Genomic DNA, 22,553 nt, shown 5'->3' with positions numbered 1-22,553 from the left:
ACCTTTTGTACAGCAGGTCAAACAGCCGCCGGGTTCACAGATCTGTCATAAATATTTAAAAAAAAGTCAAATCAAAACAGTATAATTTACTGTGAAATCTCATAACAACAAATAAACATGGGGCCCCACGGTGGAGGAGCGGTTCGTGCTCTTGCCTTACAGCAAGAAGGTCACAGGTTTGAGTCCGGTGGTAACTGGTGTGTCTGTATGGAGATTGCATTTTGGATTTGGCTTCCTCACAAAGTCCACAGGTTGGTCAATATGATGGTCATGACTGTGGCTCCAGCTCCCCTTTAGATCCTTGAAGGGTTCAGTGGTAATAAGATTCTTCTATGAGATGGTTGTGTTGGTTTGCTGCATGTGTTTTGTTTTTTTTGCCTCTTTTAGTTTGTTTAGTTTGTTCTCACGTCTCAGCGGAAATGTTCCTCAAAAGCCTTCGTTGATCTCCATCAGCTTCAAAAGCTTTGATCCTGGACCTTCTAATTTGGAACAAATGTTTATCAACTCAAAGACTCGGCCTAGAGAATAAAGCCTGGGTCGATTCCCTCTTCATGAGTCAGAGGTTCTCCTTGTCCCAGAGACAGAAACCAGCACTAATTTGATTGATGTTCGACAAAAGCCAGACCTCGGAGTCTGGGCCGTCTCCTCAAATCACCTTCGGGTTCTGATGGTAAACCTCAAAGTGAAGCATCTGTAAACCTTTGAATCCACAGATCAAACTGAGGTCTCAGAGTTTGATGATGCACGAGTGGAAAAAGTCCCTTTTCCTTCATTTTCGTCAGTTGCGCTTGGTATGATCTCAGCGTGACACACACACACACACACACACATAAATACTGTTTCCCGTCTCCTCAGGCCGCTGTTACAAGCTGCCCACTAGAGGGCACTAAAACACCGCTCCTCAGGAACAGTTGAGTTTCTGGAATTCTTTTGTTAAAGAAAAAAACCATAGCAGTCGTTTTTGAAATAAATTCATTGTTGTTTTTATGCTAAAGTTAATTCACTGAAACAACTGTTCAAATTCAGTCATTAAAATTTTTTTTTTAAAAATCAGTATTTAAATACAGTATCAATTTTGGCCGCAGGAGGTCAGCAGTTTTCAAAAGGGAAATGTTTGGAGCTGCGGCTCAAATGTGGTTCAAAAACCTGGCGTTGTCAATCAAGGTTTTACTCCCTTTGTCTGATTTCCCGCTCTCCACCAACGAACACCTGAAGCTCATCTCGTTGATTGGCACCAGTACCAGATACACGACTGCAGTTAAGACGGGATTTCACCTCCAAACCCTCACAGGTGGTTGGTCCTGTTTTCTAGTATCAGCCTTGTTCAGTCTGTTTCACAACTTTTGGTTTCTGTTTTTCATGGCAATAGAGTTCTGTGTTTCTTACCACCTGTTTCACCAGCCTTGTTCAGTCTGTTTCACAGCTTTTGGTTTCTGTTTTTCATGGCAATAAATGTACCGATAGTTTGTTGGATTTGTGAGAGGAGTTTTTTTTTTCTGTGTGACTGGAGGTCAAATATTTAAGTTGCTTCAGTCTTTCATGTCTATTAAATTTCCAGCTCTCTCCTCGTATGTTTCCTGTTAAAGACTGTGTTTGTTTCCTCTGTTGCTAATTTGTTATTTTTTTATCCTCCGTCCTGTTTGTCCTTGTCGTGACCCTTTGTGTGTCTCTAACTTTGGAATCAAGAAGATTACAGTATTTAGGCCTTCACTAAATCTCAGAGCATCATTTAAAAATAATAGACGTCGATTACATCGGACGATTATACGTGGCCCGTCAGGCATATCGATCATCTTAGCTTCGTGCTCAAGAACCGCCACGCCTGAGCTAATGACCCGACATTACAGGCCTTTTAAACTGCATCGTAATGGAATGACTTCATTACCAGGTCTGATGTCGACCTGTGAATCCAGAAATGACACAAACTCCTCAAACATGGACACTCTCTGGAGAACTCGCCTCACGTTATGCTGCGGAGGAATGCAGCTTTTCGCCTGTAAAGTGCCACAATAGCTAATTAGCCACCTGACCACAGCGCCACCTCACGCAGCCCCACCTCACCACAGCGCCACCCTTACCAAGTCATGACATTCTGGTCATTTTTTCTATTTCAAAGGCCCCAAATCCACCCCTGCAATTTCAGCTCCTGTTGCCTGAACTCTGTCATTGGACGGTCCTGCGTGTGTGTGTGTTTTCTAAAATGGGACGAGACCAGTTTAAATGGTGTTATTTCAGGAGAGCCTGTCGAATGCGTGGGACTGAGAAATACCAGCCTTACTTCTTACTGTGTTGCTCAAGTCTGGAGGCAACAGAGACAACGTTTCTGCAGAGAACGGCAACATGAGTTACTCAATATTAAAGCTGCTTGTTTTTATCAGCAGGTGCGGGATTATCTCGGCACTTGTGATGTTTAATCTCAGGTTCAAATAATAATAATAATAATAAAAAAGCGATGCCCTGCTCATCTTTACTAAAACGCCGTGCTCTTCATCAAAATCAACATAATTTTCAACATCACGTCTGAACCACGGTCCAGAGAGAAGATCCTGAAACTTTTTTTTTTCCCTCCTCGCCCTGGCCGTCTGTAAACCCCTCCCTAATTCCACAGCAGTGTCTGAGGCTTTCCTTGGATTTGCAAGTGGCATGAGTCACAATAGCCATTTAAAAAGGCTTTCCCGTTGACCCGAGGTTTGAGCCAGGTCACTGGAGCTCATGTGGCCCGTCCGTCCGTCCGTCTGTGTGAGATGAAGGTCATGGTGCTGCCCTGCCGTGTCGTCGTCGTCGTTTTCCTCTTCTCCTTCCTTGTCCTGCTGCCTCGTCCATGTTCCACGGCGTCCATATTTATTCCGGAGGCAGCGAGCTCGCCCTCTGCAGAACCACAGGTTGACTTGGAGCTGGCCACAGTAAGTGCTTGATTGCCCCAGCTGCATGACAAATGTTCCAGCGTGACGCTGCGATTCCGTCTCCTGTTCAGCTCTGTAGTTTTGTAGTTTCGTTCTCATTACGATCCAAGTAATCGTAACAACTCAGCGCGCGGCCAGGATCCATGTTCTCCTACGCCGAAGGATGCAAAGATTTTATTTATTTGGGTTTTTGTGTGGGGTGTGGGGGGGATGGGAGGTGCAGGCCCTGAGGCAGACGATATTGACGTACTGCATGACTCTTTCTAAAACACCTTCCATAACTCCTAAAACTTCATATTTGTTAAGAGGATTTCTGGGGAAAAAAACAAACATTGCCAGCTAATTTTCCCGTTTCCTTTTTTGAACGTTTTGACAGGATTACCTGCAGCAGTATTACCACCTGCAGAAAGAGCCCGCGGGCCGCATGAAGAGGAGTGGTCCGACCTTCACCTCCAAAGTGAAAGACATGCAGATCTTCTTCGGGCTGAATGTAACCGGCGAGCTGGACTCCGACACACTGGACGTGATGCGGAGCCCCAGGTGTGGCGTTCCAGACGTAGAGGAGTACAGCACCCTCCAGGGGTCAAGGTGGAACAAGAACGTCATCAGCTACAGGTCTGAGATGTTACTGACGTCACGATATAGAAAAGGTGTTTTAGGATTGACGCAGTCGTGAAATGGTGGGAATAGAATTTTTAGGGTCAGGAAAATAAATCTTTGTCATTTTAATCATTAGAAGCACCAGACTCCTAATCATTTTTTAAAAACGTCTATGAATCCACCTTGTTCAGCTTTGACAGTATCAGTAAAGAACATTTTGTCCTCTGAGCCTAACTCGATCAAAAACGCCCTGCAGGATCGGCAGGTACACCAGGGATTTGCCCCGCAGCACCGTGGACTCACTGGTTGAGTCAGCGTTCAGCGTTTGGGCCAGAGCTGGTGGCCTCAGCTTCGTCAAGAGCCAAACCTCCCACGCTGACATCATGGTGGAGTTTGTGACCCGCGGTGAGGTTTGTCTTCATTTGACAGCTAACGCTGGAGGAAGGATTTTACAGATGTCAAATGTCACTGTGTTTATCACAAATTAGTTATGACTTTGTTCTTAATGCCATAATTTAATTAAATCATTTTTTTTTACTTTTATTTTTCTCTACACGTTGAACAAATAATTGCGTTCCTTCTCGCTTCGTGCTTTGGCGCCCCCTATGGAGAGCATGACACCTTTTGAAGAATCGTAGCTTTGGTTTTCTCATAAAAAAAGTTTTTCTATTTTTATGTAAATAACTACATTTGCTACAATGTTAACTGTTATTAACGATATTTTTTGTTAACTGTTATTAACGTTCTTTGTAATTATTGAAGATGTTAGTGATTGGCAACCGAAAACCGCGATACATTGTGATAGACAAAGTCATAGACAACAAGACTGCATAGTGATTGGCTGGGAGGATCAGGTTGATGAGTGTCCCTTATGTATTGGCCAGTTAGCATTTACGCTAATGTTGAACTTCGATAGCATTTAGCTGCCTACCGAGCTAACGTCACGATGCGGCGGCGGCTGCTGAGGTGAAGAGAGGACTGTAATTTTCCAGAAAATGGTTTTCACTGTTGTCTCGTTTCCATGTTTGTCCCGGAGCAGAACACGGCGACCTGTTCCCGTTCGACGGCCCCAGAGGAACGCTGGCTCATGCCTTTGGTCCGGGGTTGGGTTTCGGTGGTGACACGCACTTCGATGACGATGAACTCTGGACGACTGGAAACAGAGGTGTCCGACACACACACAGAGAGTCTGGCGATCACCGTTAAAGTGTCATGTGACTGTTTTTGTTGATGGATTTCAGGATTCAATCTGTTGGTCGTAGCTGCTCATGAGTTTGGTCATGCCCTGGGATTAAAGCACTCCAGGAACCCGGAGTCTCTGATGTACCCCAGCTACAGAGCCTCCCGTCCCGCCCACCTGTTATCGAGAGAAGATGAGACAAATATCAAGGCACTTTACAGTAAAATCATGGATTTTTATAAATATAATCATCAGTTTGAAACACATTAAAATCCCTGCACATTCTCAGTGAACTGGCGTCTGTTGTTGACGTGCTGTGTTCCAGATCGAGCCGGAGGACGTCCAATCCTTTTTCCAAGGTTTGGCTGGACGTCTCACTACAACCCGTGGACATCTGGGTCTCTGTTCCCTCGACTCCTGCAGAACAGATGTTCTCCAGACCTGACCTTTGATGCAGTGTCCACTCTTGGAGACGCAACGTTTTTTTTCAGAGGAAGGTAGCGACTATACCTTTGCTTTGAATCAATGTAGGGATGTCCGATAATATCGGCTGATATCTGTAAGGACCCGTATCGTTTTTTTCTCCGATAATGATAACCCGATAGCACGATGGCTTGGTTTCAACGAATGATGTGTGCCCTACGAATAGTTTTGCGGGATTTAAAGGCTATATGTGAAAATTAAAGTCACTAGATGGCAGCATTTCAGCACATTTTAATAATCTTTTTAATAATCAGGGGATTGTACGCAGATTGCTAGTACCAGCAACAGATAAAATAATAGATATTACCAGACCTATATCAGTATCTGTTGAAATCAGAATCGGAAATTAAATGTTTGGACAATATCGGCAAAACAATGTGACCTAAAATGACTGAAATATATTGTAATAATTACCCAAAAATGATTTTTATTTTCAAACGAGGTATCTGTGGATAAAACATAATGAACAGTTGGACATAAAGGAGGGGCCGATCTCCAACTTTATGCCCAGGATTGAAACAAACATCGATGCAGCGTTTTGGGTCCCACGCAGATCGACTGCTTACCTCATTCACGGTACCAATTTTGCTACTATGCAAAATATTTATTTGCTAATAGAATATAACACAAGAATATAAAATGAATCTCTTCCACTGTTTTGACAGAGTCCATGTTCTGGACGGTGAAAGGGTCACGGATGAAGGGGAAGCCCAGGTCACTCAGCCACTTTGGGTTCCCGGCCTGGGTGCAGGACGTGGACGCAGCCGTGCATCTGGTGAAAACAGGACGCACACTTTTCTTCATGCATGACATCTACTGGAGGTAATTAGGATGACAAACGATTATGAAAAAAAAAAACCAAATTTGTCTTTACTCCACATGAACCCTGGACTCTAAAAGGGTTTTTGAACATGTTGCAAACGGTTTCTAAAGAAAAAAACAAACAAACAAAAATACAATTTTTAATGTCTGGAATTTATGGATAGTAATTTTGTTTAACGCTCAAGGTCTGGACCACATTGTGCTTCTAGTACCATCTGCAGGGATGGAAATTGAACTACAAATTAACTCTATGTATTTTGACTGACTTTCTAAAAATCAGGGTTGTGTTTAATTATGAACCACAAATATGTGGATGCAGTCGATTTCGATGAAGACTTTTTTTTACTTCAAGTAAATCAAACATGGCAGAAACCTGTTTTGATGTTGCACTGGTAGTGAATGAACGAAGGCGAAGGTTAATTTAATACAACCTTTAATTAACTTGGTCTCAGTAAACACTGACTTCCAGTCAATCAACATCTGTTCCCACACAGAAAGTTCTAGTTTATTTTCACGGAAACAAATGTTTGGTCCTTCACGTAAAAAACAAACTGTTTGGTTTGTTTTCAGTTACAACGAAAATCGGAGGATTATGGATTTTGGTTACCCCAAGTACATCAGCGAAGGTTTCCCAGGAGTCAATGCGACCATAAACGCGGCTGTTCATAAAGACGGTAAAAAGTCTTTGTTGTTCTGCATTTCTGAAGAGGAAGACGAATAAATTCACATTTCATTTGATAAAAGATGAAGCAAAAAAAAAATAAAATAACAACCCAGGAACTCACATGTTAGAAAAGCTGTTCATAAAGACGGTAAAAAGGCGTCGTTGTTCTGCATTTCTGAAGAGAATAAATTCACGTTTCATTTGATAAAAGATGAAGCAAAAAAACCAACTCACATGTTAGAAAGAAGATCGTATATTGTGTCTTTGGGGCTTTTGCAAATTGCACAGGAATGTTAATTTACACACAGTGTGGCGCTGCTGCTCCCCCATCATCTAAACTGTATAATTTACCAAATGAAGTCCTTCACATGAAATACTGCAATTACTGCAGTAGGCCGCGGTGAGTACTTCAGAGAGCAGCTCCGCACCTTGATTCCACTCATCATCGTTAAACAGCAATAACATTCTAGACAGACGATAAAACACGAGTGAAATATTGAACGTAAATCACGTTCCTTTAAACGTCTGCCGTCTGTTCTCCGCAGGTTTTCTTTACTTCTTCGTGGGCCCGCAAGTCTACAAATACGACAACACCCAGAAACGTGTTGTCGGGGTCGAGAAAACAAACTCCTGGCTCGGATGTTGAAGCATCAACGAAATGATACGATTGAAAACATAAAATAAAAAAAAAATAGAAAAATCCCTTTTTTGCGATGTTGCACATGTGATAAATTGCTACAATAAAAAGAACGATAATGTTAATTTACGTTGTCTGTTCACTCACTTTAATGCATTTTTTAATAGAATTAGAATGTTTTATTTTGTTATTTTTTATCAGAGCTGCTCATCACCAAGTTTGACACTCGATTACAGAGAGTAAATGTGGTTTCTACTCTAGTACGAAACTCCGGGTACACAGTTTACATCAGTACATGTACACACTCACACTGAGCCCAGACATACTCCGTAGACGGTTCACCACAAAACCTCCAGAAGACTGCGTCAGGTAGAGCCAGCTGTAAACACCAGGTCTGTTCTGGTTGGCAGCGTTTAAATCAACTTCCCTCTGAAAACTCACACATATAAATATGGGAGACCTGCGGGAAAACGTTCATTTAATCATGGAGTTGCTCTGGTTGTGGGTTCCTGCGTTGGTCTGGGTCGTGTTGGTGGAGGTGGCGTGGACTCGAGCCGTGGATCGAGAACCGCAGCCAGGACCTGAGGATGTGGAGCTAGCTGAGGTTTGTGGGAAGATGGATGTCAGACATCCATTAACAATAGACAATAGATTTATTACTATGTTCTATGAGGAATTTCTTTATTTAAAGTGTGTACTTAAAAGTTTTTTTTTTTTTTTTTTTAGGTAAAACACAGCAATACAGTTCCCCCTGGAGGCCGGTTGAAAATGTTAGACCGTAAAGGTGTAACGACTCCATAACGTATTAATAATTGATTATTATTTAAATTAAGTTATAGTTAATTACTCTGTGTAATAATAAAAAAACTTTTACTTTATCAAGTTAAGAAACTCAGCTGCATGGTTTTTTTTAAGCTCCCACGGGCCATACAAAGATCTTTTTAAGTTCCCGCGGGCCATACAAAGTGACCAGGCGGGCCACATTGGGCCCCCAGGCCTTGAGTTTGACACATCAGGATAAATAAAATCTAAACTTTCTCTGTTCCTCTCTGACAGAACTACCTCAGGAAGTTTTATCACTTCAATCCTGGAGGCGGACGACGACGAGTCCGATCTGCGTCACAACTGGAGGAAAAAATGAGAGAAATGCAAAATTTCTTTGGACTCAGAGAGACGGGACGTTTGAACCCCGAGACCCTGGAAGTGATGAGGACGTCCAGGTGTGGCGTTCCAGATGTGGAGAACTTCAGCTTTTACCCAGGAAAACCTAAATGGAGCAACAGCACCATCACATTCACGTGAGTTTTTGTTTGTTTGTTTGTTTTCATTCCAGACGGATTTTGACATCAGAGGGTATGTGGTGTTGACACTCTCTAACAGTTTATGTTTTTCAATGATCCTAGAATTGCCAAATACACACCTGAGATTATGTTTTTCAATTATCCTAAGAGTTGCCAAATACACACCTACATGAGGAGAGAGGACGTGGAAACTTCATTCCGTGCAGCTCTGAAGTTGTGGAGCGACGCAGCGCCACTCAAGTTCCTCAGAGTCAGAGACCAGAGCAGAGCTGATGTTGTCCTGTCCTTCACCAGCAGAAGTAAGTATAAAATAAAATAAAATAAAATAAAATAAAATAAAATAAAATAAAATAAAATAAAATAAAATAAAATAAAATAAAATAAAATAAAATAAAATAAAAATACCCAGGTTTTCCCTGCTAACTCTTACCCAACCATTCCGTCTGTCCTAGTGCATGGTGACTTCTCCCCCTTTGATGGACCTGGTGGAGTTCTGGCTCATGCTTTTCAGCCTGGAGAAGGGATGGGAGGAGACGTGCACTTTGATGAAGATGAAACCTGGACAACGGGGAGCCAAGGTTCGTCTGTCAAACCAGAGTTGATCAAATCTTTCCCACCACTTGTGTACAAATGTCACAAAAAATAAGTGAAATGACAAATAATGATTTTTTTTTACTTCCATACTTTTAAACCTGGGTCTGTTTAGTTGAACCGTGTTGATACTGTAAACTGGCAGGAATTGAAGAAAGACACAAATAAAGATCTTCTTCAACAGTGTGGATTCTCACTGTTTTTTAAAAAATATTTTGATATTATATTTCTGCTGCCACCTAGTGGAATGGATTAGTGATGTGAGTTGTTGAGAAATTGCATAGTTAAACCGTGTTTATGTGCATTTTTCTAAAAATGCATATTGAGCAGAACATGTTTAAACCCAACAGAGGGCTATTCCTCCCCTGCAGGAGGTGCTATAACCACAGCTTAAATGTCCTTTTCCAGGACATGATTTTGCCTTTTCCATTTTGACCCATAATTGATTTAGTGGCAGTAACTGCATGTTTGTTGATGTGGTCCAGGTTACAGCCTGTCTGCTGTGGCAGCCCATGAACTGGGCCACTCACTGGGTCTGACTCACTCCAGAGATCCCTCTGCCGTCATGTTTCCCAGCTACAGGTATGACAGCAGCACGCAGCGCTCGCTGACCATGAGCGACGATGACGTCCACGCGATCCAAACACTGTACGGTGAGAGTCACACCTCAACGGGACGTTACAGTTTGTGCTGCTCTAATGAAACTTACAAAAATGCTTATGAAACATCATCTGTTTTTTTTATTTTTAGGCAAACCATCCAAAAATGGAAATACCCAAAATATTCCCAGTAAATGTGACCCAAACGTTTCTTTTGATGCTGCCACGATGATGGGGAACAACATCATTTTCTTTAAAAACAAGTAGGATTTTTATCATGTTTTCTGCCTTACACTGATGACCACACATGGTCGCTAATATTCTGTTATTTCACCTTAGGTCTGTGTGGGTGAGAACGACCCGGTCGACCTACTGGAACCAGCTGACAGAGGCCCGCGGCGGTGAATACTTCCCCGGCATCAGTTCTCCAGTGGACGCAGTGTTTGACATCCCGGCCAAAGGCGCGGTCTACATATTCACCGGTACGGGCAGCGGGAAATCTAGCTCAGTAAAAGCCTCGTCAGCATGACACAGCTGGATTAAGAGGAGAACGCAGAGCTGCACACAAATTACAGCCTTGTGCAACCTGAGTGTTGCACTTCCTGCGTGGACTCTGGCCGTGCTTTGTGGTGTGTTGCTGTTTTTCACCGCGTCCCAAAATGATGCAGTGACAGGGTTGTGTTTTCTCCAGGTCATAAGTACTGGGTGGTTGAACAGCCTAAGAAGGAGAACGGTCGCCCCGGCTCCATCTACGAGTACGGCTTCTCCCCCAGAGTCGGGCAGATCGATGCTGCCGTGCACATCGGTGAACGTGGAAAAACCATGTTCTTCACGGGAGAGGTTTATTACAGGTATAGTCAGTTATAATAATCAAAATGAAAACAAATTACATACGTATATATTTTAATTAAGTTGACACTGAGTCGCGAACCCAGCCAAAGGATGGAAAAAACATGAAAAAAACATGAAAAAAGTCTGTGTCGATATCGAGCGATATTAGCATAATTATGTAATACCTGTATGAATCGTTATCGGTTTTCCCTCCGATAATGAAAACCTGATAACACAACGCCTGTTTTTCGTCAAAGGACGTGTTCCTAAATATTAGTTTTGGGGGATAAACTGCTGTACATGAAAGTGAAAGTCACTAGATGGCAGCATTGCAGCTCATTTTATTAATCTTTTTTAATAATCAGGGGATTGTGTACATATTTCTTGTGAAGTTGTTGATTTTTTTTCAGGTACGATGAAAAGAGGAGACGAATGGACCCCGGCTACCCCAGACCCATCCACACCGACTGGCCTGGAGTTCCGACGAGAGTCAACGCCGCCTTCAGGTTCCATGGTAAAAACACAAACAAACCAACCATGAAATCTGTAAAGTGTTGGCCTCGGAGTCAGAAACAGTAAAAATAGAAGCAGTACTTTCTTGTTTTTGCCTCCGTACCTCCGTCCTCACCACACTGAACGTGCCGTCGTTTCCAAAACAGCACTTTTTTTTTTCAGTTTTCCTGAAATAGAAACGCTCTGTTTACAGCTGTTTTTTATCAGAGGAGGAAAACACGACGTCTTCATACATGAAGGTGAAAAAATGTCCCGTTATGTTTCTGTGCCGACAGGCAGCGTCTTCTTCCTCTCTGGGATGAAGTCGTACCAGTTTGACCTGAGGAAGAACCAGGTGGTGAAGGTCATCCCAGCGAATTCCTGGTTGGGATGTTGACACTGTTCATACGCTCCTGGTCATTTATCCTCAACTGAAGGATGAATAACCTTTATAGAAGAGAAATATTGTCATTTTGGAAACTTGTTTATTCGACTGGGTTTTTTTACGGTTAACATTTGGAGCATGTAATGTGAGCATGTAGTGTAATAATATACCACAGAGCAATGTTTGAGTTTGATGATGCTTCAATATCTGTCCAATATTTGTGAAAGGATCTGAGAACCATGTAATAATAATGTTATTATTAAACACGTGAATAATAATGCTAATCTCCTCAGACACATTTTTAGTATTATTTATATATATATATATATACAGTATAATACCGATAATAATATTAATAATGGTCACACAGTGGAAAATGGTTGTCACCCTTGCCTTACAGCACAAATGGGTCAATGGTTCAATCAGTATTTTTTTTTTACTGCTAAGTGAACTCTATATATTTAGTTGAAAACAAACGAAGACTTTGTTAAAATGATTGATCTGCTCTGCTTTGTCTAAACATTTTCTTCAGATTCTCTTTCCAGACTCTTATCATATCAATATCAACCAGTGTTAAAGTGACACAGGTTTTTAAAACAAAATCATTTTATACTTTAAAACAGAAACAGACTAGAATTCAACCGTCTTCGTTGTCACATTAGTTCACATCACTCCTCACCTCTGACATTCCTTCTGTGAGTAACTCTGTGTTCGTGTTTACACTTCAGACTGAACTGTGGCCGGTGTTCAGTGGAGGCTTTGACAGAAAGGTTCACGAGGAGAGCCGAAAAAAAAAACTGGAATATTTCTGAAAACAAACATTTAGACAAAGACATTTGGTGAATCGGGAACTCCAGAAAAAAAAAAGATAAAATATTTCTCATGAAATAAACAAGTATTTGGTTAGAAAGGTATAACTCATTACATCATCACCCCCCCCCCCCCACTTATCACTCTTTACCCCTGACCCCCGGGGCTCATCCTATATTGATCCCACTCAGCTTTAATCACAGCCACACAGATCCTGTGAGGAGAGTGTGGAGCAGAAGCTGACGTGGACGGAGGTAAAGCATGAATTTAGGGAAAATGTTGGGCTCAGAGTTCTGGACGGTGCTGCTGCTTTGTTCGGCGCTCTGTGGCGCGGCCCCCACCGTCGCTCCGACCATGTCGCCACAGGAGGATGATCTGGCTCAGGTAATGCACCTGTAAAATACTTAAAAAAAAACATGACAAATGAACGGAAATAAAATATATTACAGTCACATGTTTGTCTCTCTGTGCATGTCAGCAATATATTTCCATGTTCTACGACGACGTGGGGACCAGCAACGTCACACTGCGAAGCAACGTCACACTGCGAAGCCTCGTCAACAACACGTTCAGAGACGACCTGGAAACAATGCAGGCGTTCTTTGGCCTGGAGGTGATGACTGAAACTGAAAAAACAATTATTTATTTTTTCTTAACAGAACTTCGATCACCTGTGTGAAGACTCGGAAATTGAGTTTAGTAGAAAATAGAACTAAAGAGCGCCCCCAGGAGCCAGTGTACCATTTGGACAGACTTTATGTGGCCCACGGTTTCTTTCAAATAATTAGATTTTTATGACCCACGACTCGGCTGCCCCCAGGCCTCGTCGTTCCTGTGAATTATATATTTTCTGGGGCGTTCTCGATCTGTTACAGCGCAACTATAAAATGACATTTTAAATTACTAGACCTTACTGTGTTTTAGTAAGTCTGTGTTTGGCAAAAAATAATAACCTAGTTGTTTTAAGTATTTCACTCTTTATAAAAATAGGTTTAAACTTCCCCTGATGCTGTGATAATGAGTGATCTCTAGACTAGAGCTTTCGCAGAAAAAATGCGTGGCTTATTTCGTGTCTAAATTCTCGTTTCTTTGTGCACACATTTGCAGGAACGTTTGCCCCAGTTTTGGGGGCAAACGGCTGCATATATTGGTATCGGTTGATATTGGAATTGTAAATGAAGTGTTTGGACAATATCAACATATCGGATATTGTCAAAAAATGTAATATCGGACATCCCCCTGTGTTTAATAATATATTCTTTGAATCGCTAAATAATCTGTAAAACATCAGGTTTGTGTTGAGTTGTAATGCCACTGCCTGACCAATCTGTAAAACATCAGGTTTGTTGTTGAGTTGTAATGCCACTGCCTGACCTCCAGGTGACTGGCGTCTTAAACAAAGAAACTCTGGAGGTGATGAAAGCGCCGAGGTGCGGCGTGTCAGACATCAGCCGATACGGACATTTCCACGGTAAACCCAGGTGGCAGAAGAGGCGGGTCACGTACAGGTACGTCATGAGATCGCCTACTGCTTCTGAACGGACCAATGAAAACAGATGATGATGTGAGTCGTGTCTGTCTGCACCAGAATCACGCAGTACACCCCAGATCTGGGCCGGGGTGAGGTGGACGCAACCATCGCCAAGGCCTTTCAGCTCTACAGTGACGTCATCCCTCTGGACTTCAAACAGATCTACAGCGGGACTGCTGACATCATGATCCTCTTCAAGGGCGGATGTGGGTCGACGGCCATTAGGTTTCTGCTGGATTTCTGAAAATGTTTGAAATAATCTACAGAAAGTTTGGAGTTGACTTTTTTTTTGCTGTATGTCGTTGTAGATCACGGGGACTTTTACCCCTTCGATGGATCTGGTGGAGTCTTGGCTCACGCCAACTCTCCTGGACAAGGTCAGGGTGGAGACACACACTTTGATGACGATGAAACCTGGACTCTTAGCGCCAGAGGTAAAAAAAAAAACTCCAATTTGAGACCAGATAAACCCTGATTTAAAAAAAATCAGTCAACTGTTGCCGTTACCGTGTTCAGGAGTGAATCTGCTGTTGGTGGCGGCCCACGAGTTCGGCCACGCTCTGGGCCTGGATCACTCCAAGGACAGGCGTGCTCTGATGTTCCCCACATATCAGTATGTCAACACTAATGGTTACAGGCTGCCAGATGACGACAGGCGTGGAGTTCAAGCGCTCTATGGCGAGTAAACACAGTTTCAACAGCGCTCCACCGCAGACCCCTTCATGATTTCTTTATTTCTGGGAATCAATTCCTTGATTTTCCATCTCCTTCTCAACAGGAAGCCGTACAGCAGTTCCCACGACTAAACCACCTCCCCGCCCTGAACCAGAACCAGAGCCAGAAGAGCCAACAGAAGAACCAGACCCTCTGCCCAACCCTCGAGATGAGCAGTGTGACAGGAGGCTGGTGTTCGATGCTGCTACCTCCATTAGAGGAGAACTGTTCTTCTTTAAGAATGGGTAGGTTTGATTCACGACTCGTGAGTTACCAAACACTGTGTGGTCAAAATTAACATCATTAATTTAGGTGTTGAAACACACACGGTGTCCATGAGAACCCTGGTTTTATGGTGATTTTCCTCTAAACGGGATTGTATTTTTACCAATTTGATGAAGTCCTGCCACAAGACGGCGGTTCAGTACTGGTTGGATGTAAAATTCTGGGTGAAATAATTTAAATAAAATATAGCAAAATAAACCAAAAACTTTCTAAGATAATTTGACACATTTAATGTCTGCTGCCATTTAGTGGCATCAACAGGAATTACAGTTGATTTGTAATTCATGCTATGGAAGAATTGACATCAGTCTTCACCATACTTTGTACCAGGGTTTGGTGGGCCGTATCTGGGCCACGGGCCATTGTTTTCTAGGATTTCTGCCTCTGTTTATTCTCCACTGTTTTACTCTTTTTCAGCTACTACTGGAAGAAGAATCAATACGGGATCCGTTTTGTCAAAGTTTCATCAAAATGGTCCGGCATCAACTCTGTGGATGCTGCGTTTGAGGTCCCTAACAGTGATGCAGCGTATCTGTTCCAAGGTCATCTCTTCAGTCTTTATTATAATTTGTTGTATCACATGATTCTGTCAAACTGCACAACAACGTGACGTAGCTATAAACAGCATCTGTTCCTGTTCAGGTCGTCAGTACTGGGGTATTCGGGCTCAGGCAAAGACTATCATACCTGGTTATCCGAAGTCCATCACCAACCTGGGCCTCCCCTCATCCATCAGTAAAGTCGACGCAGCCGTTTATCTGCCGTCAACTGGGAAAACTTTCATATTTGTCAAAAATCAGTATTGGAGGTGAGTCGTGGATAAATTGTTTTAATTAACTTTATACTTTAGACCAGTGTTTCCCAACCTTTTTTGAGCCACACCACCAACAAAAATCTCACAAAAAGTCTAAGTAATAAATATAATAATCTTCTAGTTTAAATGGCCTCATAATTGACTAAAATCTTGGCCTGTTTAGTTGAAGACAACGCTGATATACTGGCAGGAATTGAAGAAAGACAGAAAGACACTCACAAAGATCTTCTTCAACAGCTCTGATTATCTTTTTTTTTTAGTTATAGCCATCTGCTGCCACCTAGCAGAAGAAGATTTAATTGTTCTACCCTTCATGCTTTGATGAGCAAAGAAAAATTATTTGCAATAAATAAATAATGGTTTTCAGCCCAATTATGTGAAATTGGATAATGTTCCACGACACACCAGAATCACTGCTGTAGACTTCTGTGAGATCTTACTTTTAAAGTGTTGTTTGTTATTGTGTCGTGACAACGACTACGTTCTAGTAAATATATAAAACCGTAGGATTAAATGTTGTATTTCTTATGTTTCTCCACAGTTATGATCCCCTTAGAAGTCAAATGGACGCCGGATACCCAAGATACATCACTTGGGATTTCCCTGGAATTGGCTCCAAAGTAGATGCAGTATTTGAAAACTATGGTGAGAAACATTTAGTTACACAGTCGTCCCTCGATGTATCGCGTGTTTTTGCAGTATCATTTTTTTGTATTTCCACTATTTTCATGATAAATAAACAATTTTTAACATAACAAGAAAAAAAGAAAAAAATATTGAAAAGATTTGGAAAAGTTTAGTTAAGTTTTTTGCCATATTTCGTGTCCTACGATGCCCCCTAAAGGGTTCGTAAAGGGTTAATATATACGTAAATAATAAAATAACTATCGCGTCTCTACTTTGCGTTTTTATACCTATCGTGGGCGGCTTCGGGAACGTAACTCCCCTGCGATAGACGAGGGACCACTGTCGTTCATTCTGTTGTCATAGCCTGAAAATGTGGTTAGGAGGAATCTTGATCACAAAAACAAAACCCCTCCTTGTGGTATTTGTGGGTATAATTCATTCTAAACACAGAATAAACGTATCTTTCCACAGGTTATCTCTATTTCTCCAATGGAGCCAAACAGACCGAGTACTACCCGCCGTGGAAGAGGGTGAATCGTGTTCTGCTCAACTATGGCTGGCTCAACTGTTACTAACTCTCATGTCCCTCTGTGTAACTGGAAAATAACTGAACTTAATACAATATTCTCATGTCTGAAAAAAGTGTTTCCACAGACACAGGGTATGTTTGCCATATGGCTGCTTGACTATAGAGTGAAATACAAACAAAACAAAGGTTGGGTCAAAGGTCAGTGGTTGCTTCGGATGGCTTTCTGTAAATAATCCCTGACCTGTTTTGATCTTGTTCTTCTCTATTTTCTACTCACTGGTAAACATGTGGTACAAACATATGGTGAAATGTTCTCACAGAAGTATGTTTTCCTAAGAAAGCCGTGCAAAAAAATCACAAAATGTATTGGTTGTTAAATAAACTAAATGTGATGAATTAAGGTAATGTAAGCGCTCTGTTGGATTGCTGGATATACTTGCGCAGTAAATGGATGCAAACAGTGTGAGCAATCTCTGTTTCTCATTCATGTCTGAGCTACTTTGTTGTGAAATGACATTGTTTTTTTTCCTTCATGGAGCAATTTAAGAATTGGGAAACACAGTTGATTCAACACTGGAAAGAAACAGATGAGTCTCTACTGTGTCATTGATATAGGATGGATTTATTACTTTACTGTTGCACATTCACATGCAACAGTTTACAGGTGGGGCACGTTACCAATCCAATGTCAGGACACAGGTAGAGGTTTAAGATAATAAGAATACTTCTGTCTTTTTGCTTCAAGATATTAAACACAGCGATGTGAACAATTAAATAACCTTAGTTTGACTGTAAAAAGCACATGATTTTGTGATAAATATGTCACAGATTTTCATTAGTTTTGAAGTTTTCTATGAACTCCAGTTCAACCTCCGATCGCAAGGCGGCGGTAATGCGCAAATAAGCCTGATAGAGGAAGAAGAAGCTCGAGAATAGTTAGCCATGCTAAGGAGCTAGCTGCCTGATATTTCCGAGTGATGTATTTATGGTTCAGCTGTTCATACAGTTAAGAGTTTTATTTTTGCGTGGTTCTCTTTGGGGAACTGTTTGTAAACATTGATGAAAAGACGGAAGAACCCTGAGGTTTCGACTCGGGAACAACCAAAAACGGAGCAATAACTGAAAATACTTGATTTGTTTGGAGCTATATCTGTCTGGTGAGTATTTTTTCCCCCTATTTTGTTTGCTTTTTTAAATATTCGTATTACATATTTAACAATACATGTACTTATAAAATAATACATTTGATGTAGCTGTTTTTTATACCACAGATATTTTGCTGTTTGATGACAATTAAAACGCCCAGTGTATCGGTGTTTTTATCTCCCTGAACTCATACTTAAACGTAATAATGAGTGTTCGTGTGTCTTCTTGTCACTGGACAGAGTTTCTTCCCTGTCCTCCATGGAGTCCTTAAACACATTTGAGTCTGAGATGGAGGCTGATGGTCAGGGAAACTACTCCTTGTTCCCAGCTCTGGACAGCATTGCAAGTCTGTCGGGGACCACAGAAACTCTGGACAGGTTTGGGCAAAAGTCATATTTCTAAGCATATAATTCTGCAATTCTTCACACACAAAAACCCAACACAAATAATGTAGTGAATACAGATAATGTAACAATCTGCGTGATTACAGCTACAACAACGTATTATGGCAAATGACTATGCAAAACAACAACAACAAACCACACAAATAATGTTGTGAGTACATATAATGTAACAATCTGCGTGATTACATCTACGACAACGTATTATGGCAAATGACTATGCATTTATCGATAGTTCTGCGCTGTTTACTGAAAGCTCCGTTGAATTATCGACTGAAATATTGTCCAATACTAATGTTTGGCTGATGTTTCCTTTGCACTGATTATTCATTGTCATTGTTTTATAATCATTAGTAGAGAGCTGTGTAATTTAAATAAGATATACTACAAGAACAGACTATTAAATTAAAAACAGTAACAATGTGAAAGTGATTTTTCACCATGGATGATGTTGAATACTTTTCACTTTCCAGTGATCCACCAAGTGAAATAATGGAGAAGCCAAACCTCACATGGCTGGATGCTGCACAGGTGTCTATTAATTATTGACTATTAAGTGACTTTACAACAGACTGTCATTTTTTTTCTGAACACACTTTGTTCCTTGTGCAGATTGTCTTGGAGGAAGCTGGGCGTCCGATGCATATAAAAGAGATCAAGCAGAGAATCATTGACAGGGGCCTCGTTCAGTCCAAGTATGACAGTTGTCCTCAGTTCAAGATAAAAGAAAATATAAAAATAAAAGTGACACATTCACCATAAAACTGTTTAAAAAAAAGACAAATTTCTGTAACTTGTTTTTCTCTGTCTAGTGCAAAATCAAGTCTGGAGGCAGTCATGTACCGAGAGGTGAGAGTTTAGGACCCAGTCCGACAGCAACCCCTGCTGTTGAACCACATAACTTCAACCTCCATTTTACACGTGTTAATTCAGTTAACGCAGTGCATTTTTCTTTCAAACTTGTGTCGCTGTCTTTTTTTTGTTCATGTTTTTTTCCCATCCTGCCTCATTGACTCCATAGTTCTTTCAGAGCAGAGCATTAACAAATCAGGACATGAACCTTGAACGTAGACTTACAGGAAAAAAAACAAAACATCTGTTTCTGACACAGTGACACGAGCAAACACACACAAAAAACTAAACACATTTGGCTTCTGTAGCTCTGTGCCGTTGGCCTTAGTCTCACATATGTTTCAGACCCAAAAGGGCAGCAGGAGGTTCAAGAGGATTGAAAACAGAAACGGAGTCTTTGCACTGCTGGTGAGTTATTTAGAAAAACAAATTTTCTGAATAATAAATGACAGTAATTCCTGAAACGGAACTCGACTTTTTTTTACTTTGGAAAAAAAAAAATACACATCACTTTAGCACAAAAGGGGGAGATTAAATGTGAATTATTTGCTCTGTATGTTTAATTTAATTTTAATTTATTTATAACAAACACAGTTTTCTTCATTTTTCATTTTAATGTGTTTTTTTTTTCCTGTTCATCTGATTATATATCGCTACAACAAAGTTCAAACACCACTGTTCCTGGCACCTCCTATAAATAGATCTTCTTTTCCTCCTCTGTTTTCGTCTCCCGGTAGACTGATGAGGAGCGACAACAAGCACTGCAGGCCTTTACTGCCCAGTCTTTTCTCAGCTCACCACAGCAAAATACAGGAGGTTCTGGCTCCGGCTCATCAGCAACTGTCTTTCCATCCTCGACCTCCTCCTCCGAGCCCAGAGCCAAGGTGAAGAGAGGATCACGAAAAAATCAGAACGAAAAGTACCGACTCAAGTACCTCAGGCTGCGGAAAGCGGCTCGCACCATGATATTTGTGAGTGACTGATCTACAGTATTTATGAGTCAGAGTACAGTATGATGACTTGAAGTCCTTAATTGCATGTACTGCTGTATTACTTACAGGAGAATGCAGCTCTGTGTGATGAGGTTGCACATTTAGAGGAGAAGTTTGTGAGGGCAAAAGAGGAGCGGAGGTGAGTGGATGTGTGTCAAACAAAAATCCTCATCAAGTACTATGAATTGTAGCTCCCTACCCCCCAATTAACATTAAAATCTGCAGAGAGTGAAGAGGTGTACAGCCTAAGACGACTCGGTGCTATGTACTACCATTTATGTTTTGATTTGTTTTTTCTCTTGTGTCCTTTGTCCTGATTTTCTCATAATCTCAGCTCACAGTATCAAACAGTTTCTACATTTTTTTTATCTCTAGGTTCTTACTGAAATCATTGCTGCAGTACCAGTCTTTGACAGAGGGGGAGATCATTCCCACACCAAGCTCAGGTTCACATCCACCTGTGCAGCCTGTGGCGCTGACCTCAGCGCCCGCAGGTGTTTCTGGTCTTTCGGCTGCACTGAGCATGACGTCAGTGGTGTCAACGGCCGAGGAGGGAAATCTGAGGAAACCCAAGAAGGAGAGGAAGGAGCGAGGGAGGGAGAATGGCAAAGAAGAGCGTGAGTGCTGTGGTTTCTGTGTCTTCCACTGCAGATGATGGATTTGAAATGTTTTCATGATGTCATTTTTTTTTCTTTCTCCCTCATGTTTGTTCAGTGCCCAAAAAGATGTCAAAGAAAAGAAAGCTAGTCGATGGTTCAAGGAAACTGGTGCAGCCCATCCCTCTGGACTCATCTGGTCGCCCCGTCTTTCCCATTGTGCTGGGAGGTTTGACCGTGTACAGCCTGGGGGAGGTCAGTGTGCAGGAGTGTACACCTTTAAAAGGAAAGCTTTCTCCCTTGACTTGAACTGACTTCCTGTCCGTACATTAGATCATCACAGACAGAATGTCGTTCCACGATGAGTGCGCCATCTATCCAGTGGGTTTCTGCAGCACCCGAGTCTTTGCGAGTATGAAGAATCCTGACCAGCAGTGTCTCTACACCTGTCAAATCAAAGACGGAGGAAACGGTCCAAAGGTAGCGATACTTTTAATTCAATATTAGAGTGTGGATGGTAAAACATAATACTTTTGGAAATTCAAAATTTGTCTAAACATGCTCAAAAAATCACAGCAAGTGTAATGCAACATTAATAGGTAACTTAAGGGACATAACAGGGAGTCCTTGTAATGTCTTTTTTTTCCATACTCTCCCGTCAGTTTGAGATTAATGTCTTTGTTTTTCTTCTCTTCCATACTCTCCCGTCAGTTTGAGATTGTTCCTGAAGATGATCCTCAGAACGCCATCGTGGCCTCGTCCGCACTGACGTGTCACTCCAACCTTCTGAAAGCCGTCGCATCCGTCAGGTACAGACGCCAACAACACCAACAAGTTACTGTGGATGAAAGACTGTGTCCAGAGTTTTGTTGATAAAGTCAACCTTTTGTTTATCGTGTCCTCCTCTTAGTTCCAAATGCGTTACACCCATCGTGCCATCGGGGGCAGACTTCTTTGGCTTTTCTCACCCAACCATCCAGAATCTAATCCAGAGTTGTCCAGGAGCACGCAAATGTACCAAGTACGTGAAACAGAACAGAGAAAACGCTGATGCCTTTAACATTTGAAGATTTAGAAACTACCTCTGCTTTCGAATGTTCATTTTTTAATTTTTTAATAGCTACAGATGGATTCGTTTTGAGGTGTGTCGTCCAGGCGACGGCCAAATCCCACACAGCCTATCGGAGGACGACGCCTCGGTCAACTTTGAAGCCTACCAAAGGCACCAGTGCTTCGATAAGAACGTCAAGACGGAGCACGGCACAGGTTACAGGGTTTAGAACTGTTTTTGTGAAGATTGGACGATTTTTCTTTTAGTTTTCTGTTGTTGCTACGTCTGAATGACATTTATAACGACACCTGAAGAGCTGCTCAGTCTGAGTCAAACTTCCGCCATCAAATACCTTTGCTAAAATGATGGAAGTGAACATTTCCAGAAGAGTGCTGGGTTTTAATGGTCGTGCTTGCACCTCTTTGTGTCTTTTCTCCAGGACCACAGTCTCCGAGCTCGTCTCTTCAGCACCAGCACATGACCTCCCCCTCAGTGAAGCCCTCCACCTCATATTACAGCTCCTGATTTTTGGTCACTTTTGGATTTCAGTTACGTTTTGTCCTCTGGTTAAATTATTGTTTTGTATTTTCTGTGATTTCCCAGTACATCTGTCTGTCATTGTTGAACATAAAAGAAATACATAAAATACATCTCAAAATAATAATATTGTAATAATTCTGTACATAACATGGTTCTGCAAATAAACTCACATTTTAT

At 41.6% G+C, this 22,553-nt stretch overlaps 5 protein-coding genes and 2 long non-coding RNA genes across 8 annotated transcripts; 5 read left to right on the top strand and 2 right to left on the bottom strand.

Moving 5' to 3' along the window:
* Positions 1-1,399: 1,399 nt before the first annotated feature.
* Positions 1,400-7,439, top strand: mmp20b (matrix metallopeptidase 20b (enamelysin)). The gene is made up of 10 exons (XM_017031854.2): positions 1,400-2,903; positions 3,280-3,518; positions 3,760-3,908; positions 4,543-4,668; positions 4,745-4,903; positions 5,009-5,180; positions 5,609-5,742; positions 5,832-5,988; positions 6,559-6,662; positions 7,198-7,439. Exons 1-10 carry the CDS (start codon positions 2,745-2,747, stop codon positions 7,296-7,298), a joined length of 1,500 nt encoding a protein of 499 aa, XP_016887343.2. The 5' UTR covers positions 1,400-2,744; the 3' UTR covers positions 7,299-7,439.
* A 301-nt stretch (positions 7,440-7,740) lies between these two features.
* Positions 7,741-10,309, top strand: LOC112486252 (matrilysin-like). The gene is made up of 8 exons (XM_025055210.1): positions 7,741-7,893; positions 8,346-8,587; positions 8,693-8,719; positions 8,765-8,889; positions 9,043-9,168; positions 9,667-9,834; positions 9,932-10,043; positions 10,120-10,309. Exons 1-8 carry the CDS (start codon positions 7,741-7,743, stop codon positions 10,307-10,309), a joined length of 1,143 nt encoding a protein of 380 aa, XP_024910978.1.
* On the top strand, positions 9,948-12,274 carry LOC103377667 (matrix metalloproteinase-20-like). The gene is made up of 3 exons (XM_025055053.1): positions 9,948-10,631; positions 11,022-11,125; positions 11,400-12,274. The coding sequence occupies exons 1-3, from the start codon at positions 10,603-10,605 to the stop codon at positions 11,498-11,500; spliced, it is 234 nt and encodes a 77-aa protein (XP_024910821.1). The 5' UTR covers positions 9,948-10,602; the 3' UTR covers positions 11,501-12,274.
* On the bottom strand, positions 10,812-12,565 carry LOC112486939 (uncharacterized). Its single transcript, XR_003049545.1, has 5 exons — positions 12,450-12,565; positions 12,168-12,296; positions 11,435-11,550; positions 11,228-11,291; positions 10,812-11,111 (listed from the first exon to the last, which is right to left on the bottom strand). It is a non-coding gene; the product is annotated as an uncharacterized LOC112486939 (long non-coding RNA).
* On the top strand, positions 12,489-17,261 carry LOC103377668 (collagenase 3-like). The gene is made up of 11 exons (XM_008308551.2): positions 12,489-12,682; positions 12,777-12,911; positions 13,679-13,806; positions 13,887-14,035; positions 14,138-14,263; positions 14,346-14,507; positions 14,608-14,788; positions 15,246-15,370; positions 15,471-15,636; positions 16,184-16,287; positions 16,741-17,261. The coding sequence occupies exons 1-11, from the start codon at positions 12,560-12,562 to the stop codon at positions 16,842-16,844; spliced, it is 1,503 nt and encodes a 500-aa protein (XP_008306773.1). The 5' UTR covers positions 12,489-12,559; the 3' UTR covers positions 16,845-17,261.
* Positions 17,113-18,321, bottom strand: LOC112486938 (uncharacterized). The gene is made up of 2 exons (XR_003049544.1): positions 18,182-18,321; positions 17,113-17,952 (listed from the first exon to the last, which is right to left on the bottom strand). It is a non-coding gene; the product is annotated as an uncharacterized LOC112486938 (long non-coding RNA).
* Positions 17,814-22,497, top strand: tbrg1 (transforming growth factor beta regulator 1). Of its 2 annotated transcripts, XM_008308553.3 has the most exons (15): positions 17,814-17,955; positions 18,184-18,321; positions 18,819-18,876; positions 18,958-19,040; positions 19,158-19,194; positions 19,543-19,605; positions 19,935-20,168; positions 20,258-20,328; positions 20,565-20,806; positions 20,904-21,040; positions 21,119-21,265; positions 21,497-21,594; positions 21,696-21,806; positions 21,906-22,051; positions 22,276-22,497. In XM_008308553.3, exons 2-15 carry the CDS (start codon positions 18,203-18,205, stop codon positions 22,359-22,361), a joined length of 1,632 nt encoding a protein of 543 aa, XP_008306775.1. In that variant the 5' UTR covers positions 17,814-17,955; positions 18,184-18,202; the 3' UTR covers positions 22,362-22,497. The 2 variants fall into 2 exon arrangements, with proteins under 2 accessions (XP_008306775.1, XP_008306776.1); XM_008308554.3 differs by lacking the exon at positions 19,543-19,605.
* The last annotated feature ends 56 nt before the right edge of the window (positions 22,498-22,553 follow it).

This window comes from Cynoglossus semilaevis, chromosome 4 (genome assembly GCF_000523025.1).
Source record: "Cynoglossus semilaevis isolate Cse_v1.0 chromosome 4, Cse_v1.0, whole genome shotgun sequence".
NCBI classification, from domain to species: domain Eukaryota; kingdom Metazoa; phylum Chordata; class Actinopteri; order Pleuronectiformes; family Cynoglossidae; genus Cynoglossus; species Cynoglossus semilaevis.
Note: the sequence above shows the minus strand (reverse complement) of the source record. Positions and strands in the feature narration are given on the sequence as shown.

Coding starts and splice junctions, on each gene's coding strand:
- mmp20b (XM_017031854.2), top strand. CDS start 2,745: ATGAAGGTCATGGTGCTGCCCTGCCGTGTCGTCGTCGTCGTTTTCCTC. Junction 3,519..3,759: donor AAGAACGTCATCAGCTACAG/GTCTGAGATGTT, acceptor AACGCCCTGCAG/GATCGGCAGGTACACCAGGG. Junction 4,669..4,744: donor CTGGACGACTGGAAACAGAG/GTGTCCGACACA, acceptor GATGGATTTCAG/GATTCAATCTGTTGGTCGTA.
- LOC112486252 (XM_025055210.1), top strand. CDS start 7,741: ATGGGAGACCTGCGGGAAAACGTTCATTTAATCATGGAGTTGCTCTGG. Junction 8,588..8,692: donor AACAGCACCATCACATTCAC/GTGAGTTTTTGT, acceptor CAATGATCCTAG/AATTGCCAAATACACACCTG. Junction 9,169..9,666: donor CTGGACAACGGGGAGCCAAG/GTTCGTCTGTCA, acceptor GATGTGGTCCAG/GTTACAGCCTGTCTGCTGTG.
- LOC103377667 (XM_025055053.1), top strand. CDS start 10,603: ATGTTCTTCACGGGAGAGGTTTATTACAG. Junction 10,632..11,021: donor ACGGGAGAGGTTTATTACAG/GTATAGTCAGTT, acceptor ATTTTTTTTCAG/GTACGATGAAAAGAGGAGAC. Junction 11,126..11,399: donor CGCCGCCTTCAGGTTCCATG/GTAAAAACACAA, acceptor CTGTGCCGACAG/GCAGCGTCTTCTTCCTCTCT.
- LOC103377668 (XM_008308551.2), top strand. CDS start 12,560: ATGAATTTAGGGAAAATGTTGGGCTCAGAGTTCTGGACGGTGCTGCTG. Junction 14,508..14,607: donor TGGAGTTCAAGCGCTCTATG/GCGAGTAAACAC, acceptor CCTTCTCAACAG/GAAGCCGTACAGCAGTTCCC. Junction 14,789..15,245: donor CTGTTCTTCTTTAAGAATGG/GTAGGTTTGATT, acceptor ACTCTTTTTCAG/CTACTACTGGAAGAAGAATC.
- tbrg1 (XM_008308553.3), top strand. CDS start 18,203: ATGGAGTCCTTAAACACATTTGAGTCTGAGATGGAGGCTGATGGTCAG. Junction 18,322..18,818: donor ACCACAGAAACTCTGGACAG/GTTTGGGCAAAA, acceptor TTCACTTTCCAG/TGATCCACCAAGTGAAATAA. Junction 20,807..20,903: donor GGAGAATGGCAAAGAAGAGC/GTGAGTGCTGTG, acceptor ATGTTTGTTCAG/TGCCCAAAAAGATGTCAAAG.